General features: G+C 39.0%; 1 protein-coding gene across 1 annotated transcript; it reads left to right on the top strand.

The window, feature by feature from the left end:
* The first annotated feature begins 244 nt into the window (after window positions 1-244).
* On the top strand, window positions 245-20,189 carry CCDC17 (coiled-coil domain containing 17). The gene is made up of 19 exons (XM_070939613.1): window positions 245-430; window positions 1,398-1,541; window positions 1,859-1,915; window positions 2,953-3,076; window positions 4,342-4,501; window positions 5,121-5,243; window positions 5,938-6,071; window positions 6,496-6,624; window positions 8,417-8,643; window positions 10,613-10,698; window positions 11,000-11,215; window positions 12,527-12,749; window positions 13,041-13,151; window positions 14,483-14,640; window positions 16,365-16,518; window positions 17,530-17,622; window positions 18,865-19,069; window positions 19,175-19,281; window positions 19,990-20,189. The coding sequence occupies exons 1-19, from the start codon at window positions 245-247 to the stop codon at window positions 20,107-20,109; spliced, it is 2,757 nt and encodes a 918-aa protein (XP_070795714.1). The 3' UTR covers window positions 20,110-20,189.

Here is a 20,189-nt window from a genome sequence, read left to right as displayed (position 1 = left end):
ATTGCTCATTGTAACCCTGGTATTGCAAACATAAACAGTAATAACTGGCATGGTGATATTTCTAGCTACTGTGGACAATCTTCTATTATTTTGTCAGGTTGGTTACACCCCATAACTACTAGCATAGCAACCAAAAACTCCAAATGATACTACAGTTCTTTCCTACAAGGAAATATGAGTAGCTAGTGCCTTTCACATACTGATAAATATAACCCTTTGTAAATATCTGGAAACACTTTCCAAAATGACAGATAAAACATTTTTCCACTGTTGTAACTGTGAAATGGGGTTCCGCAGCAGACGACTGCTAGAGAAGCACACAGAAAAATTCTGCATTGGACGAGAAATGGCAATGAATATAAAATACCGGCACAGGCAAGCACAGCATAAAGGGAAAGAGCCCAAGAAAACAGAAATGGCAGACAGCATGGTAAAAGGGACAACTTTATTTTTATTAATAGAAGTTATTTTGAAGGTTACTTTGATTGGTCTGAAGATGAGAGCAGGAGATTGCAGTACTATCAATTCCAGGAACAGATATAATAGAAAAGTACACTTGAAAAACATTTCCTGTGATGAGGATGGGTTTGATCATGATTCTGCACTTTATGCCAACTTTTTTCTGATAGACTTGTAGGAGATAAAATTGTTTTTTGTTTTTGTATGCTAAATAACTACCTATATGAAAATGTCTTGTTTTCCTTATGTTGGGGATATGTTCTTAATAGCTTGCTGATATTTTCTATTGCTCTCCTTTTTTCTTTATCATGATATTAAGAATAACCAGTCAATAAACTTTAATTTAGGATTTTCTTGGAAGTTACTCTTGTAAAACCTTTATTCTAGATTTTCTATTTGAGAGTCTGCAAAGGAACAGTCAGTGGAATAACCCAGGGAAGTACTTGTGTGTTTCAGCTATTCAGTATAGCAATGCTAAGTTTATCATCAAGTAAAATAAGCTTTTTAAAATGTTTAGAAGAAAAAATGGCACAGGAGTGGAGGAGAATTGTAGTACTGCTCATATACAGTATGTCTGAAATTATGGCACTTAATGATTATAAGCCACCTATTGAACAGATAAATTTCATCCAATACTTCCTTATTGCAACCAAGTATTAGGAAAAAAGTAGTTGCATGCATTTGTTTATTCTAGTAGTAGTAGTAGTAGTAGTAGTAGTAGTAGTAGTAGTAGAAGAAGAAGAAAAAATTCTAATTTCTTCTCACAAAATATTTCCTTTTCGTCTTGAAGATAGAATGACTACTGTTGGCTGGCAATTATGGGAGCTATAGCTAACATATAAAAGGCATTCCAATCTTTTAGAATATGTATCCTGGTCATACAATAATGATTTATTTTCTCTCTTGGTTGCTGGTATCTAATGGATCAACATTATCAGCTTCATGTGTCAAAGCTAGAAAGAGACAATTTCAGATATGTCAAGGGAAATGGGGAACACGAGCAACAAGTCCATAATGTTAGAAGCTCCGATGATAGTGGAAGAGTTTCAGATAACCAGGCCTTGAAGAAATTGACTGAAGAGGTAAATCTTTGTCTTTCTCATAGATGACTCTGCTCCTATCAACTCATCAACCTCTACCAGAGTAATTAACCACTGGTTTAGGACTTAGACAGTTTAAACTGTACTTTAGCTTTTGGATAATTGTAGCATATCAAATTTCCAAAATCTAGTTGAGATTTCTCCTACATATTCCTACTATATAGTATTTCTTGGTAAATGAAATAGGTTAATAATGTTCAAGTATGAATCTTGATATAGCAATAAATTAATTAGTGGGGGTTTTTTTTACCAACCTTTAGAAAGGAAGAAAGCTATTTAGTAATTTTTCTGTTTCACAGTTCCACAAATTGAGGACATCACTTGAAGGCACACTTCCAACATTTCGGACACTCCAGGTAGGGGTAAATGAACATGAGAAACTTTAAAATCTTTTTTGGGGGCTGAAGAGAAATTTATAGTGTCACACATACAGGAATATGTAGAAAAATCTATGCAGTACTGCTTTTCTGTCTTGTTAGTCTAGGGCAGGGATGGGCAAATGTGGCTCTTTTATAACCTGTGGACTTCAACTCCCAGAATTCCTGAGACAGCCGGCTCAGGAATTCTGGGAGTTGAAGTCCACAGGTTGTAAAAGAGCCACATTTGCCCACCCCTGGTCTAGGGCTACAGTTTATTTTGTAAATTATTATCATTATGGTTCCTTGCACAGCCAGCCAGATGTTCAGACTGGATTTGACATTTTTTTCTACCTATCAAGTCCTTCTCAAGGATCTGGGATAGGCAGATATGGATGTTTGATGATGTTAAATTACAAGCTTATGGCCATAATTTAATTATTATAATTATAATATTTATAATTAACTGTGTAATACAGAACCATAATTCACATAGTCATAGCATGCTGTTCTGGTTTCTTGAGGAATTACTCCAAATACAATTTGGTAAGTATTATGAATATTCAGTTTATGTTGTGGCTTCAGCGAAACACAAATGACTATCTTTGCTTTTCCTGTTATTTTAATTTTGGATTATGGTGATATGCTTATAATTGCCAAAACTACATGGTGAAATAACTTCATACAAAGTATCACATCTATCCAAGAAAAAAATATTGTACTTCATTCAGAATAATGCTATATCTATCTTGCAACAGATGACAGACAGATAGATAGATAGATAGATAGATAGATAGATAGATAGATAGATAGATAGATAGATTAACAAATAATTGAATAATTTTAGTGTTAGGTATCCATAGTGCTGTGCTTCAGATGTTGCTTTATGATAATTCCTAGACATTCCACCCAACATGATCAATGTTGATGGAGGTTGGAACTTAAGGTTCAGAATCTACCTTTGGAGAACTACAATTCCTTGCTCTTGCTGTAGGAGAAACAGCTATTTGAATCTGGCGTCTTTCCTTGACTCTTAGAATGAAAACCAAATACCTCACCAGCAAGAATACTGTCAGCGTCATAAGCAAATAGTAGATGCACATGAGCGCCAGTTGGCTGAAATCCAAGCTAGCAACCAACACCTGGAACAGCAAAAAGATGGTAAGTTGAAAATTAAAGATTTTGCTGAATTGTCAACCTTTTGTTCCTGGTTCAGGTTAAGGAGTTAGCTGAATTGGAGAAAAAAGTAACAAAGAAGGATAGATGAGTTTTCATTTAGCCAAAAGTGTTTGAGACTAGCACACAAGGGTAATTATGCCATATATACCAGATAAGACAGTGGTGTCAAATTCAGTTTCATTGAGGACCACATCAGAATTGTGTTTGACCTTGGGGGGATGGGGTAGGCATGTCCGGGGTGGGTGTGGTCAGCTCGATGTCACTCGTGTTGGGGGAACCTGTGGTGGCCTGACAGCTCTGCCAGAGAAAACGGGCTCCTGAGCTCCATTTTTGGCTGTGATGGCTATGTGCGGCCCTCTCAAACTCCATTTTCACTGGCAGAGGCAATGTGGGCCAGTCCTTCCCTGTTTCCGGGACGGCCCCGCAGGCCAGATCTAAGCACTCCACGGGCCGGATCTGGCACCCGGCCTTGAGTTTGACACCCTTGAGATAAGAGAAGGAAGCAGTTAGTGAAAGAATATCACCTCAATGGTGCTTGTACCTGATATTTTATGTATGGAATTTCCCAACTCCCAAAAGACAGAGGAGACCTGTTTCTCATCAAGAGTAGGTTTGGGTGTGGTGTATCAGAGTTGTTCAATCCAAAGGCAACAAATGATCTCTACATATATAAATTATAATTTCAGGAAGAAAAGTTCAAACCTGACTTTCACCCTAGCATGTTCATTACATTTCTGTGGACTTTTTTATGGAGAACTATTTTATAATTTGAATAATTACTTGTAGTTTTGTTGTATGATTAAAACACAAGTATATATCTGATCTATGTAGGAGATAACAAGACTGAGCCTGAGGGAAGGGTTAAACGTGTCCTCAGTCACAAGTCCCTTCGCACCCACAAGAGATCTGAGTCTAGCAGACCTTGAATTCCTTCTACTCTTATCTCCCGTTAATTTCCCTTGGCCATTAGTAGTTCAGATTCTTGTAGAGAGCTCAAGCTTACAATAAATCTTTATACCCATTTGAACTTTTAGAATCTCCTGATTTTCCTGGCGTTCGTCAATCTACTCCTTCTGAGAAATAGACCAGAAGAACATATATTAATGAAACATGTATAAGGTGTTCCTGAACTGAATGGATTAGATTCCAATATATATATTGAATATATATATTAAAATATATATGTAACCATACATTAATTGATGCAGTTGTTCCAGCACAATTTGTTCCATTTTGTATTTATCTAGAAATTCGTACACGCCTGTCAGAGTTGAAATTGGGGAACTCATCTTCATCTCAGATAGAAGAGTTGTTGATGGAGCTGAATACCCAAGAAAAAAAGAACAAGTTGACTTTGAATGCACTGAGCGAACAGGTGAAACTTCTGCAGGTAGCAACAGGGAACAGGTAAGACTCCAGAACAGAGAACTCTGGAAATGAACACGTTTTTTTCAAGATCTATATGACAATGTTTTAGTCCATACTATATGGGACATCAAAGACAGTCCAGACCTTATTAATAAGATTTCTCTGAACATCTGTAATATGACTGTTATAGTGTGCTTGAGAACATAAATATGCATTGCCAATGAACGGAGAAAGCAAAAAGACTCTTGTATAACACCCAATTCTCTGCTAAGGAATTCCGGCAGGTGGGTCAAGGAGAGGAGCCTTTTTCATTGTGGCCTCATCCCAATACTTTATCACCAGACATGAGAACTGCTCCCACCCTTTTAGCCTTCTGGAAGGGCATTAAAATTTGGTTTTGCCAGTTAACTTGGGGCCCGGGTTGGCTTGGGGCCCATGTTGCTCACCGCTGAAGGTGTTGATCGAATAAAAAGATCTCATCTCTCTGCCATCTGTCTTAGTTTTGGTTTTTGTATTGTTTTTAAATTTTTAATCTGCATAGTTTTAATATTTTAATATATTTTTATTATTTTCCTATTTGTTTTCTAACCTGTAAGCTACCTTATAGGGGAGATGGGAGATATAAAAATTTAATAAATGCCTCCTTTTTCATTTTTAGAAGGAATCTGGATTCTGCCACCAATAGAAAGACACATAGCATTGTAAATAAAATGGACGAGAATGCCATCTTCAAGTCTATGGTGTTTCCAGCAGCTATTGGGCCCCTTTCTTCTGAGATACAGTGAGTTGGAAGACAGAGTTGTAAGGACATGTAATGTAATAGTTTCCGTAAACTTAAAATATATAGAGATTATTATATCTTTAATTGTTTCTGCCTATAAAACTTTCCCACCACTTAGCAAACCTGTATCTTCAACTCTTAAGGCCATTTCCTCTAGCATCAGTCAGCTACCTTGTGGCAATATAAAACTGTACTTTTCATGTTTCTTGACATGTTAATGGCTGAATAATAATATAAAACATCATAAATTGCTAGTGACAACATGCCCTAAATTGATTTTCTACACAATATGTGGTCTCCAACAATTGAAAAGCAAACTTTTTACTAATTTGAGAAGACTTAACTCCCCTCCCAATGGGACCAATGAAAACCCTATAGCAGCTGTATGAAATGCAGTAATTCAACAAATGCATCCTTTTTCACCTAATTATCTCCATCAGGGGTGGGTTCTACTTACCTTATTACCGGTTTGCATCGTGCCCGCACTTCTGTGCATGTGCAGATGACCTATGATGACATCCGGATAAATGGGCGGAGCCTCTCACCGGTTTTACTACCGGTTCTTCGGCAACCTACCAATGATCTCCATGCTATGAAAAGTTGCCCTTTTTTTGGAATGTAACTATTAAGTATTTACCTAGTCAGGGGAAAAATTGTAACAATTCTTGATGATGACTGTTCATATCCCTGACAGGATGCTGTACCTGACTTACTTGCAGAGTGGAGGCAGTGACCATCACATCATCCGTCAGATGTATGAACTGCAGCTGGAGGCCACAGCACTGGAAAAAAATGGCACAAAGCCTGAACAAAATGGTAGAAAGAAAAGTGAGCTATGTTTTCCCAATCAATTTTACTCCAAATTTGGATGTTGAGCCTACACTTAAGCCAAGAATGTTTGCATCTCTCTTGAGCTCAGCAAACTGTTAACAGATAATCACTAGATTCATACCACATGCCCAAATTTAAACTATAATTTATATCTTCAGTGGTTGGGTTCATCCAAGATGGTATGCCAAAACCATATAAATTTCAGTAACATTAATGGGAAGTCTTAACTCAGTCTATGAAGACACTCTTCCAGTGGATAGTATGACATTACCCATGAAAACTTATTTATTATGCATGTATGAATCTTTAAGCTGAACTATTGATAGATCCTGTAAATCTAAAACCTTAGCAAATGGTTTTTCCTCAGTCACAACTTGTAGCTGTCCTGGCTTCTGATTGACTCTCCTTCCTATCTCTGCAGAATATGAAGATGGTCTCAACTCAAAGACTTTGGATGCAGAACTCTTGTCTGTTGAGTTAGAGAATCAACGTCTGGAAGATGAGATATTAAAAATGAAAATTCTGAAGGACAGAAGGAGAATGGAAAATGGTAGGGTTCATAGCCTTTTTTCTTAACTGAGTAAAGATAGTGGCCATAAAGCCTGCATTTCAAACTAGTCCACAAGAAGCTAAAGGGCAAATTATTTTCACAAGAGTTAGGAAGTCACTTTCATAATTAGAGGTTTTGGTTTATAGCAGGAGTGGCTGCCTGGAGAATTCAGGGAGTTACTGTAAGTCCATAGGTCTTAAAGCTACCAAGGTACCTGGTTTATAGTTTGCACCTACACATGGCAGCAATAAAGTGTGGGAATCAAGTTAAATATGCCAGATAAATGTTGATAAATGTTAACTGCACATTCAACACTTTTCTGCCTTGAAATGAAACACACAGAGGGTCTGTCCATGTATGAAATGGGAAGAGAAGAAAGGCAAAGAACACAGGTCTATTGATCATCTGAAAGCCCAGGTCACAAAAGGAATGCTAAACATGTTTACCAGTCTACCAGTGTTCTTAAGATTGGTAAGCCTTTGTCCAAAAATAGCTCAATTGTTAGATCAGTAGGCCCCGGAAGGGATGTAAAGGAAAGTTCCTGACTGTCCTTCAGCCCATTAAGAGCTCAGCTATTCTTGAGGTTTATCAATTTCAACAGAAGGCCTGAAGAGGGAAGAAGGAATGGCCTTAAGGGACAGGAGGAAGAATTTATACCAAGGCAACAGTCAGATAAAAGGGGCCTGAATCCTGGGCAAGAACGTAACAGGTGAAACATCTGAGACAAGCCCTTCCCTAGTTCACAGGAATATAAAGGGAGAGAGGGGAAGTGAATTCAGACTTCCAAACTTCTGTTACTATACTATAGTTTTACAATAAATGTAGAACTGACCTACATGTCATTGGTTTCCTGTTCTAATCTACCTGAAATTCTATGTCAGAGACAGAAAAACTTATCTTCAATCACTTCCTTTATACCATGCAAGATTTACTGGCTTTAGTCATGTCCTTCTCAATCACCATTTTTCTAACCTAAAGACTCCCAAATGTTATAGCCTTTTCTCAGAAGTGTGCAAACTTCCCAATCATTCTGGAAATTCTGTTCTGCAATTTCTCAGATTCATTATTTTCTTTTTCAAGTGCGGCAACCAAAACTGTACATACAATATATTTCAGTCCCTTTTATAATAACACCTAGCATTCACCTTTTCCACAACTACTGTACTGCACATCTACATTGAGCTACCTGCTAGGACCCCAAAACTTTTTGTTAATTAGTTATAGGCAGCTCAAAATCATCAACTGTATATAGGGCACTGGGAGGTGGGGAGATGCCCTTATGTGCATTACTTTATGCTTATTAAATGAGATTGTTTTTGCTATGCACACAGTTTAAAGATGCCCTTTTAAAGGTCTTTGTAATAATTTCAGTTTTCACTAGTGATCTACTGATTGATTTTGGCAGCTAGCATGACGTTTAGCTTGGCATTCACTCCTGGTGTTCATCAGTCATCTCTATCAGAAACATGCTACCCCAATGAGACTGCACAGCAAGAATTTTTGGGTGGTGTTAGTTTGGTTTTACCTATAGATTGAGGAAGGTGTAGCTGAATGTTGATTGATGTCAACCCAGCAAAAACAGAATAGGACCATGAACTAACTTTGATGAAAGGCTATAACACCAAAAGAATAAACATTGTCATTTTCTGCTGGTTTATCTATTCATTTCCTATATTTAATCCACACTCTCCAATTAGACCAACCATCTCTACATTCTCTATTGGCATTTGGAAGTGCTCCCATTGGATACAATGCTACATTAATGAGCTTTTGTGTTGTTCGTTTTCATTAGGTTCTTTGGACTTAGAGCTGGACAAGTTGCAACAAGTACACATGGCAGAAATGGCTCAGCTACATGCTGAAATTGGTAGGCTGAGACACAATATTGAAAGGAGGAAAGTTCAGTGGTCTAGAAGGGGATCCCCACCCCTACTTCCACCTCCTATAGCACCACCTCTGCCACCTCCTCCTCCTCCTCACCTTGGGCTTCCTGATCCCACCATTCTGACTAGAAATATGGTGAGTGCCTTTTGCCTTGGACAAATTTGAGAGAGGTTTTACAGGTATATAGAACTCTTTGATCTGCAGGATCTGTTGTGCTTTTGTTTATAGTACATATTTTCTAACAAAAAAAAGGCAAGAAAACATTGCTCCTGAAAGCACAGAGAAAGTAGGTAGAGTTTTCTCAAGGATGGGACTTGTTTTTCTCTAAATCCAGCTCATGTCCATTGGATGGATCGTGAATCTACCTTTTGGATGAAATTCAAATTTTGACCTCTAGCTTTTATGAAAATAATTTTCTTTCATATTTGTGATGATAACTCTCAGTTAGTGTGAGGTAATGAAAGTGTGTTCTGGAAAAATGACCAGGACACACAGTCTATACAATGAGTGGCTGCAGTGCAGTTTTGCCCATATTTTCCTTCCTTTTTCCCTTATTCCAATACTTTGCCTCAAGGAATATACAAAAATATCTTGCAGTTTATCTTTCCAACAAATTTGTATCTGCTGACCCTTGGTCGCTGAGTTGAAAAATCAGCAACAATGACTATTCACAATTACAGATCTATATTTCAGATATTTTTGATTCAAGTGATGGTATGCCATAAAATATGTTCAATGTTATATTAAAAAATACACTTACTACTGGAAGAGGAAAAAGAATATAGTAAGACATTTTTGCATTTATATGATCATTTTAAAAAGTATTATGGTGCCAAATTTCAATGTCTCCAAACTTGCATTTAAAAACTCTTCCACATGGCACCGTTTCCCCTTTCCAATCCTTGCCAAGCATCTTAAATGAAACTATCTAATCATCTGAAATCCTGTTAGCTTCAGAGCATTGAGAATCGGCATGGACCTCTATGAGCCAGTCACTGTTCTTTCCTGCCAAGTTACAGCAAAGAACAAAAATAATAATTCAGTCAATAGTAATCATAAATATTCTCTCAACTTCAGTCTCCATGTGGGGAAAAGTATCCTATTGATCCTTAGCAGGGATGGTATTCACTTACCTTCGCTATCAGTTCGCAAATGTGAGCGCGCATGGGTGCTCGCTTCGCTCACATGTGCCACCTCCACATATGCACAGAGTGTCAAAAACAGGACATGATAGCGGGTAGGTGGAGCCTCCCGCAGTCGCCGCTAACCAGATAGAACCGGCTAAATGCCACCAGTGATCCTTAGTCTTTCCAGGAAAACAGTTGAGTTACTCAGATATGAAGATATCAATATTTCTGCATATAAATTCCATTTGAAGGTGTGATTATGATATAACATCATATTTTTACAGCCAGGCATTCTTCCAAACAGGTATTATCAAGGTTGTAGGTTGCACTGTAGGTCATGTGTGTGTGTGCGCGTGCACATATGTGGGGGGGGATTTCTGCTTGTATATGTGGGGAATAAAAGGAATTGCTATTAAGGCTTTTTTAAAAAGGGCACTTTAAACAGTTCACCTGTATGGAGTGAGCATCGCAGGGGTCTGGTAGTGATCACAAGTGCATGGAGGGGTATGTTTTACCACCACAATTTGTCTCCACTTAATCTTTCAACAATCAGCAGTTTCTTTAATCAGCAACATGTTGGAAGATGGCCTTGGTGCAGAGGTGGGTTCCAGCAGGTTCTGACCAGTTCTAGAGAACCGGTAGTGGAAATTTTGAGTAGTTCGAAGAACCGGTAGTAAAAATTCTGACTGGCCCCATCCCCATCTATTTTCTGCCTCCCAAGTCCTAACTGATTGGGAGAAAATGGGGATTTTGCAGTATCCTTCCCCCGGAGTGGGGTGGGAATGGAGATTTTACAGTATCCTTCCCCTGCCACGCCCACCAAGCCATGCCACACTCACCAAGCCACACCCACAGAACCGGTAATAAAAAATTTTGAAACCCACCACTGCCTTGGTGGATATGTTTGTTTAGGTTATGCTGTTAAAGAATTAGTTGGATTTTGCTGATAAAATTCATAAATGTCCTCTTTGTTATAGGACCCCATGGGATCATCTGCTACAGGAATAAACCAGTACTTTCTGGATCCTTCTGACACACTAGGACCAGCTCCATATGATCCAGTGTATGTAATACTGTAACCTATAATATTCAGTCCTGAGAGGCATTCATGCACATGTACAGACAGATAGTCCTTTCTAAATAAGTTGCAGTTAGAATTCACTGCTGCATAAAATAATTGTTTTAAAAAAATCAAGTGGCCACTACTTTCACATAAAGTAAATATATTTATCCTTCTATTCTTTCTCCAAACATATAGTGATTTTGATCAAGATGTTTGGGTATGACGATTGTCATCCAGCTCTACAGAAAAAGTAGCAACATGGAATACTACGAATTTAACTAACTCTGTTCTCTCTCTGCAGATCTGGCTTTGTAATATTCTATGATTTTCTTTTGGGGTTGGATCCTATGTTCTACCATGTTCGCCTGGTCTCTGGCTTATATCGTAATGGGCAGCAACTAGGGAAGTCCACACCTCTTCCTATTGTCTCCTCTGATATGGGCCATTCTCCACAATCTCTGATGGACAGGCAAAGAGCATGCTGTGCCATCTTAGCAGCTAGACAGCCAGTCCCAAGGTGAGCTTCCAAGCTATTTCCATCACGTCACACCTTTCCTAACCAGCAAGTCATTACGTGGGCAGCCATTCAGTTGACAATTCTTCTATAGTTTTGCAACTGTATACATTGTTTCTAAATTCTAGAAAAATATTTATTTAATACCAGTATTGGTCATGGTTGTTCCAAAAGTGTTTTTTTTTCAGGAGGCAACTGGACTTTCTTGTTCTGCTTTGAAGACATTTCGCTTCTCATCCCAGAAGCTTCTTCAGCTTTGACCGGATGGTAGGGAATGGAAGGATTTATATTCCCTGCAGAAAATATAAATTCTACAATCCAATCAGAGCTGAAGAAGCTTCTTGGATGAGAAGCAAAAGTTAAAGGTTGTCAAAGTAAACTATTGAATAATATAGTATTGCTATTTAATATTTAATATTAACTATTATATACTATTTAATATTTCTATACCTCCAACTGAATGCCAAATACTGTAATTTCTGTTCCGTGGCTATATTCATGAGGTACCATGGGTTGTTTAGTATACCTCTGTAGTAATTTCTGGGCTTTCAGGCTAGATGCTGCTAGGCAACTGTGCCGCTCATCCAATAGGAGGGAAAAGAAGGCGGCTCTTTGCGAGGTATTATTTTAATATGTCAGATTTATTCTAAGACCTTTTGAAAATCTTGGCGCGTTTCCACTGGGAACAATATATAGCTGTGATGGCGAACCTATGGCACGCGTGCCACAGGTGGCACGCAGCGCCATCTCTATGGGCAAATGAGCTGTCGATCCAGTTCATCTCCGCAGTGCATGTGTGTGCGCATCCCACTGGCCAGCTGGTCATCGGGTCTCTGCCATGCATGGGGGCCTCACGTATGCATGCGGGGGGGTGGGACACATGTGGGGGGCAGTGCGGGCATGTGCAGGTGGGTGGGCCGTGTGCGAGGGACTGCATGCGCATGTGTGGGGGCATGATGCATGCGGGGGGTGTCACATGTGGGGGCTGTGTGCGCATGTGCGGGGGCATGGCGCATGCACGGGGCCATGCATGCATTACATTTTGGGGGTTTGGGTGCGCATGCTTTGGGCACTCAGTCCAGAAAAGGTTAGCCATCACTGATATATAGTCTAAGTTTACATGAAATTGCTTTTTTTCACCCAGTTTCAAGTTTGCTAGATTCTGCTTCTTCCTATTTAGGAGGAAACTTTACACTAACTGTGTATTTTCTTAAAAATCATGGTCTATGCTATAGCACATTATGAAACAGACATACATCAGATCCTTCATCAAAAGTAGCCATATTGTTGTGGATTTCCTGTTTTTTTTTTCAGAATCCTTCCTTCAACCTCCATCAGTCTTGTAGCTGAGCTTCAGGCCTCTGGAGGTTTTGATGTTTATGGGCAGGAAATCCAGAATTTGTCCCCCAGAGGATGGGCTAAAACCAACATTTTTGACCACCTGCACCAAGTGATGAGTGGGCATTGGAAAGTTCCTATCCGAGTGCTTCCTGTAAAGCCAGGTCTTACTGAAGAACAGTTGAATGGTGTGCCTCAGGTAAGAAGGAATAGAGCAGAGCAGAGCAACATCCTTCCTACCCCAAACAATTATTGTTTATAAAAAAGGTATTCCAGTAGTTCATAGCCAGCCTCTTAATATTTATTTATTGCGTTTGTGATTTATACAGATTCTCTGCCAGATCTCATCCAGTCTGATTATCAAATTGATTATTCATTCTTACCATAGAATACCTGATCTTTGGCAATATATCAACTTACATATGCTAAACGTTTGCAATTGCATACATCTGTCTATTCTAATGATATAACATTTCCTTCAACTTCTCAGGTTGGCAAAGCTGAGCTTTATTTGCGACTGGTGAACGCAAGAGATGCTGATATGCAATCAATGGCTGATATCCAACCTGGCAGAGCTTCCTTATATAAATATCTTCCTGCAGTGAGTTGGACCCTAAAATAATCAATGTTGCCATGTCACAAAAAATGTATATATACATTTAGGAGCAGTTGGAATAGTTAATTTCTTTTGCATAAAATTTATTGTCTTCCTTCTAAATAGTTATGCATGCTCAAGTAATGCTCCTGATGCTGTAACTGTAAACCTTTTTTTTTTTTGGCATTTTAAGCATGTGTGGATGTGAGTCTAATCCTAGGGATCTAGCTTGAAAGTAGAACTTCTCTGAGAAAAAAATACACATATCCAAATTCATAGGACAGATAGGAGAGCACTTTCCAGACATGCTGCCAATCCAAAGTGTCAAGAGAGTCAGATTGACTCAATATTTTTAACCAGTGGTGGGCTGCAACCGTTTTAACAACCGGTTCGGTGAGCGCACGCTTTGCTCGCACAATCGCCTAACGCGCTTACACACAGCAGTCAAAATACAGCAATTTGAAGCTCAGCTGCTTACCTTCTAAGGCAGCCCCGGTAAGTAGAACACTGGAGGCACGGAAATCAGCTCTGCCGAATGAATCAGCTGAGCCAGAAAGAAGGAAATATAGGACAGGATAGGGCGGGTATGGATGGGCGGGGCCAGCTGATTGTCAAAACTACCAGTTCGCACAAACTGGTCTGAACCAGCAGCAGCCCACCACTGTTTTTAACGTAGTTAGCAACTATCCCAGTCTTACTTTCTTTCTACTGGCTCTAACATCACACAATCCCAAGAACTGGCTCAAGAACTGCCATTTTGGAGAATGCAGAGGACCCATTCAAATCCTCAAATCCCCGTAACTGGTACTGCAAATTTCTGGGCTAGGAGAAAACTGAAAGATTCTTTAGACAGTGAGCCCTTCCCCGTTTGCCAAAAAGGCAACAACGAGCACGACTGTATATTTGCTTGGAAAATATGAAAAGTGTGCTGAGACAGCAAACTTGGTGGTTGTTAGTATGAAATGAGAAAACTCAAAACATCATTCAGTTGGACCATGGCTGTATTCAGCAATGAGGATGTCTAGGAAGCACCTACTGTAAAAATAACCTCTCTATTATTTTTTATCACTTTCCAAGGGAAGAAGCGCTAACAAACTTAAGGTAGTAAGCTTGGAAAAAAAAACAGCAACTTCATATTTATATTTGAAACAATAAAGTTGTAAGCTCTCGAGCAGAATTGCAATCTTCAGAGTTACGGAGCATTGGTCTATTGCAGCAAAGATAACTTACAGTACTTTGAAAGAAGGAGACCAGCTCCAGAATATTTGCAGTGTGCTCTCCAATTGACTTGCTGCTTACAATAATAACCTCCTTGTGCTCTCTTCTCTCCTACACAGGCATCCAGTTCCACAGCGCCTCCTATTGATTTCCCTCCAACCCAGCATTCTTTCCATCCTGCCCCTACCAGCCTATCCTTTTCTGCTTCTCCTTACACTGGTTTAGTTGACCCTCCTCCTAATCAGGAACAGTCTGTCCAGCTTAAATCTAATGAAAGGTGAAAAAGGAGGATTAACCCTTTTCTCCCTCCAAGATTGTCTTTCCTTTCAACTTTAAAACAAATCAGCATAGAAACATAGCTCCCTGCCCCTGCCCTTTTTATGGTTTATTTTAAAATCTGTTATATATAATTTTTTTAAAAAATTTCTAATAAGACGTATATTTCACTTTGTATTCAGCAGTTTGGCAACTAGTTAGTACACATCAAAAATAAATAAGCATTACTGACATTTCAAATCTTAATGGCACACCCATTTCTTTGAGCTAAAAATCAGGCAGTCTGGTGAAGCAGTACTTTTTTCAGATTAACAAAAGGGCATCAGCCTTTGTGCGCTACAGCACACCATCAGAGGCACGTAGAACTTGATGTAGGATTTAAATAGAGATGTGATGGGGAAGACAAGGCGATGATACAAATTGGGTGCTACACAGATTACAAACCCCTTTTCAATTCAGTACTGCGCTATGTGAAAAACTCATTGTTAAGATCCTTCACCTCACTTTTTATATCTAACTGTCAAGCACTAAATCCCATCAAATTATGTGGAGCTCACTTTCAGATAAATAGGCTAAAATTAGCCCTGCGTTCTGAAGAGATAATTGTTGTATAAACCTTTTAAACTATTAAGCAAAATTTAAAAATTTTTAAAAAATGTCCCTAATGTACTAGTGGAAATTTATTTATTTATTTGATTTGTTTGCTGCCCATCTCGTCTAAAGGCAACTCTGGGCAGCTTACAAACAAATGTAAATAAATAGTTTCCTTATCAAACAGTTATTGGAAAACTTCTCATTTAATATCCATAGCAGGAGTGAAATCCAGCAGGTTCTGGAGAGGAAATTTTGAGCAGTTCAGAGAACCAGCAAATACCACCTCTGGCTGGTCCCAGAATGGGGTGGGAATGGAGATTTTGCAGTATCCTTCCGCTGCCACGCCCACCAAGTCACGCCACACCCAGCAAGCCACGCCCACAGAACCGGTAGCAAAAAAATTTGGATTTCACTACTGATTCATAGCTCTGGTTATGATCAGTGACCAGTGTTAGAAATCGTCTGACTGAAAAAGGCACCACAGTGATATACAAACAAAAAGTATATAGCTGAATGCCTGATGATTTAAATTAGAACTTTCTAATGTTAGCTCATTCTAGATTACTCTGAGTTTAGCTCGTTTGTTGTATGTGATTTACTCTTTGTTATTACTTTGGGGTTTGTTTTGCTGTGCCCAATAGTTTTCCAAATAAATGCAGTGATTAATTGATCAATTACTTGTTTTTTCTTCTCATGTTCTTTCCCATTTCTCACATTCTCTGTACACCTACATCATCAATTTCTTCTCTGCTCTCTAACATCCAAACGGGTATGTAAACTGGGTTTCTTAAAGAATCTTCTGGACTTTAATGTTGCGCTCTGTCACATTCAGCACACACGCAGCCCTCCTTCCTTGTTCATGTTCCCCTTCTTCTACTACACTATTTTCCTGGCTCTGCATTGGCAGCACCTAGAAACAGATCAGAGGCTTCTCCAGCCTATTCCAGGTAAAAATTCAGTATGGTTTGGTTTTCAGATTGATTATCTTCTCTCTCTGTGTGTAGGAAGATTTTTTTTCTTTAGGCTTTTCTTGGTGGAAAAAAACTCGGGCATGATAAAGATGGTACATGTTATTTCATGAGATGTGGAAGAAGAATATCTGAGCTAATCAGCATCTAATAATTCCAACAGAGGTGAAAAAATACCCCTAAATCCAATTCCCAAGCAGAGAAATTACAGGCAGCCAAAAGAAACACGTCTGGGAATCATTCTTGATAAAGTGAAAGGTGCCCCACCTGGCAATGGGGCCATCCGACTGACAGGTTACCATCAGAAAACTGGTCGGGTAGGTAGTCAATGTGTGACTTTATCATTGGAACTGATTAACCCTTAGTTTACTGAACTGTGGCTTACTGAATTAGCCTGAATGCCCAAGTTCACTCAACACACTGCGAACCACATTTTAAATGTGTTCTTAAAACTGAATTTTAATGTGGCATAACATTCAAGATGCAAGAGCACGCAAGTTAAATATAAGTTCATACATCTGTATTTTGTGTCTAGGGGTAAAGGAATAGTTAATTTAGGTAGTCATTGTGATTGTAAATATCATTTTTACAGTATTTCTTATTAAGTCAAATTTATTCTTTTATGTATAGTTTAGGCATGTTTGAATTCTTGTTGCGCTTAGGCATACCTAGGAGATTTGGCTCAAATACTCCTACATCCTAATTTTTCTATAGGAAAAAGGCATGTTTCATGCATTCAAAGGGCACAGTCCTTAGTATCTTTATGAACTGAAAAAGATGTGTCTAAAATCCTGAGATCTATTGCCAGACAATAGACATATTGTACTGAATAGAGGAAACAATTGGACACAGATAATTTCTTACATTGGCACCAGTAGTGGGTTTCAAATCCCAGCGCGCAACACTTCTGTGCATGCACAGAGCATTTTTGATGACGTCTGATTGGGTGGGCGGAGCCTCACGTTGCTGCCACTACCAGTTCGCCTGAACTGGGGTGAACCGGGAGCAACCCACCACTGATTGGCACCCATTAGATGCAGAAAGATATGTTGTCAACGGCAGCTTGGGCAGTGCCTGAAACCTAGCCAGAAACAACAAAGGCTACGAATTATTGTAATCTTTATGTAAGTGAATTCAAGACAGCTGGATTGGTTATACAAGGTCCATAATGTATATTTGGGCTATAGCATCCCTCAAGTTTTGTAGTCTGCAATTCATGTTATTAAGCTTTAATGCAATAGAATCATCCAAGGATTTGACTCAAATATAAGAAATGTATTAAATGACTTAAGCAAGGAGATGGACTGTATTTTTCTTAATCCTTTCAGATGATTTGCACCAGCAATTCAGGATTTAATTATTGCACTAATTTCATCAGATCAGATATCAAACACAGTTATTTCATATTTGGAGAGGAACAGGTATGCAGAAGGTTCAGATTGTGGGACTTATATTTCTACAGGAAAGCTTTACACTGCTCCAGAATCAGTTTTGTACCTGAAAGATCTTATTACTTTTTCGATTTTCATCCTGCCTTTATTACTTAATAAGTAACTCAAGGTAGTGAACATAAATAATGTTCTTTTCTCTTCCGATTTTCCCCACAACACCCTTGTGAGGTGAATTGGGATAAGAGTGAATGACTGGCCCAAAGTTACCCAGCTCGCTTTCATGCTTAATGCAGGACTAGAACTCACAATCTCCCAATTTCTAGGCCTGCACTTTAACCATTACACCAAACCTCCTCTGTTTAACAACTGCCCCGGTTAATTCCCTAGTCTTGCTAAAGGCATTTCTTCTTAGCCTGCAATGTTGAAGCTTCACAGAGATTGTTGGTGGGCATTTTCCCATTGGTGAGAATTTCCAATTCTGCCTCTCGGTTTTCAGATCTCCATTTATTTATTCATTTATTCATTATTTATTTATTGTATGCCGCCCCTCTCTGAAGACTCAGGGCGCCATTCCCCATCATGTTAAAAGATTCCTTTACAGGTGTGTCAATGGTTGTAGAGCTTTCTCTTAGCAAGTGCTTGGATTTATTTGCAAGTCCTCATCATGTGCAATAGGTGGAAAGGGAAGGGATATTAGTAGAAGGATATTCTCAGTTGGAGCGAACACTGAGTGTTTCTAGGTCTGCAGCAGTGAAGGCAATCATAAACCAAATTGTTTTGAAGCACCAAATTGTTTTAACAACTGTGGCAAGAAAAGATGTAAAATGGACTAAAATTCACTTAGCAACATGAATTTTGGGCTCAATAATTAAGCCCTTAATAACCTTAAGGTTATTAAGACCAGCTGCCTGCAATTGCTGCAGGTTCGAATCTCGCCAAGGCTCAAGGTTGACTCAGCCTTCCATCCTTTCTAAGGTAGGTAAATTGAGGACCCAGTTGTGGGGGGCAATAAGCTGACTTTGTATAAAATATACAAAAGGATGAAGGCTATTGCTGAGCACATTGTAAGCCGCCCTGAGTCTCCGGAGAAGGGCGGCATATAAATCAAATTTTTTTAAAAATGGTCATAAGTTGAGGACTACCTGTATAGATTTTGTAGTAACAAATCCCTATTTAAAGAAATGATAGAAGGAAAGGGTGGCTAATGGCAGAAACATTAGAGCCATACATTTTTCTACTGGGCATTGTAGATTTATTTTGATCTCCTCTCAGGTAATATTTTGGGATGTTATGCCACAAGAAGATATGATCCTTGTTGCTCGCTTTTATCACTGCCCCAAAGGAAGGGAAGCATCTGCATTCTGGGACAACAAATTCACCTCCCATTATCCATCATTAGGGAGTGAACAATGGTTAGCTGCCTGGGCTGTGTTCAGACTAACCAAGCGGTTTGAATCCTGTGAAGTGATGTTTGCAGGTATGTGGTTGGTATTTTAGATACCTTGAAGCTATGATTCTCTTCAGGAATCAGGATTTATATGGTATCTCTAGTAATACAATTATTTCCACTCTGCCTCTATAGGTGCAAAGAAGGAAGAGGAATCCAGAATGACTACGTGGAATATTGGCACTCATACATTATCTCTGTATCAATGTCCTGTGCCACTTATAACAGTTTTGCCCACTGTGGTAAGTCCCCTCTAATGTAGCATGCCAAGGTTTAGTTTAGGAAATAGGAAAAACATTAAAGTTAAGGTAGTTCCCCCCCACCCCCAGTTAAGAAAATGTAGTATTCACATTGTACAATGCAACAACCTGGTTTGCTTTTAGCTTAATGTTAACTAAATTAAGAGCCAAGGTGGTGCAATGGTCAGAATGCAGTATTGCAGGCTAATTCTGCCAATTGCCAACAGTTTGATCCTGACCAGCTCAAGGTTGACACAGCCTTCTATCCTTCCAAGGTTGGTAAAATGAGGACCCAGGTGGTTGGAGGCAATATGCTGACTCTGTAAACTGCTTTCAGAGGGCTGTAAAGCACTATGAAGCAGTATACGTCTAAGTTGCTAAATCAAGCCATTGTTTATCAGCATGATTTACAACTTTGTGTATTACATAAGCCTAGTATGATTTAGTCAGTAAACAGTACACTGAGGAAATATGTACACAATATGGCAGTTAGTTGTTAAAATCCAGAAATGGCCCCAAATCCTATTCTTATTATTTCAACATTCTTAATTGGCCTATTTCAGTAGTGTTTTAAACCATTTTAAAAGCCATGTTTTACAAGCCATAGAAGCAATGTCATATGTGTAAGAATCAGTTGATTTAGCTTTCATTCTACTCTATGGGAATGCTCTGTGTCTTAGTCAAGCCTTATCATTTCTGCCTTCACTTTAGCCAGCAGAACACAAGATGTATGGCGATGCTACTTTGAGACTACACATCTTTAGTACCCAAAAACCTGAGCTGCCTTTCCCACCAGAGTTACCAGCCACACTTGATCCTACAGAAGCCTGATCCCATGCAGGTACTAGAGGAAGAATACAGTAGTTTGCTGTTGTAAACTAGAATGGCTGGGATTCATCTATCCCAAACAG

Source organism: Pituophis catenifer, unplaced genomic scaffold, assembly GCF_029215685.1.
Source record: "Pituophis catenifer annectens isolate HBS135680 unplaced genomic scaffold, rPitCat1.0.hap2 SCAF_3, whole genome shotgun sequence".
In the NCBI taxonomy this organism is placed as follows: Eukaryota; Metazoa; Chordata; class Lepidosauria; order Squamata; family Colubridae; genus Pituophis; species Pituophis catenifer.
This window is presented reverse-complemented; position numbering and strand designations above follow the sequence as displayed.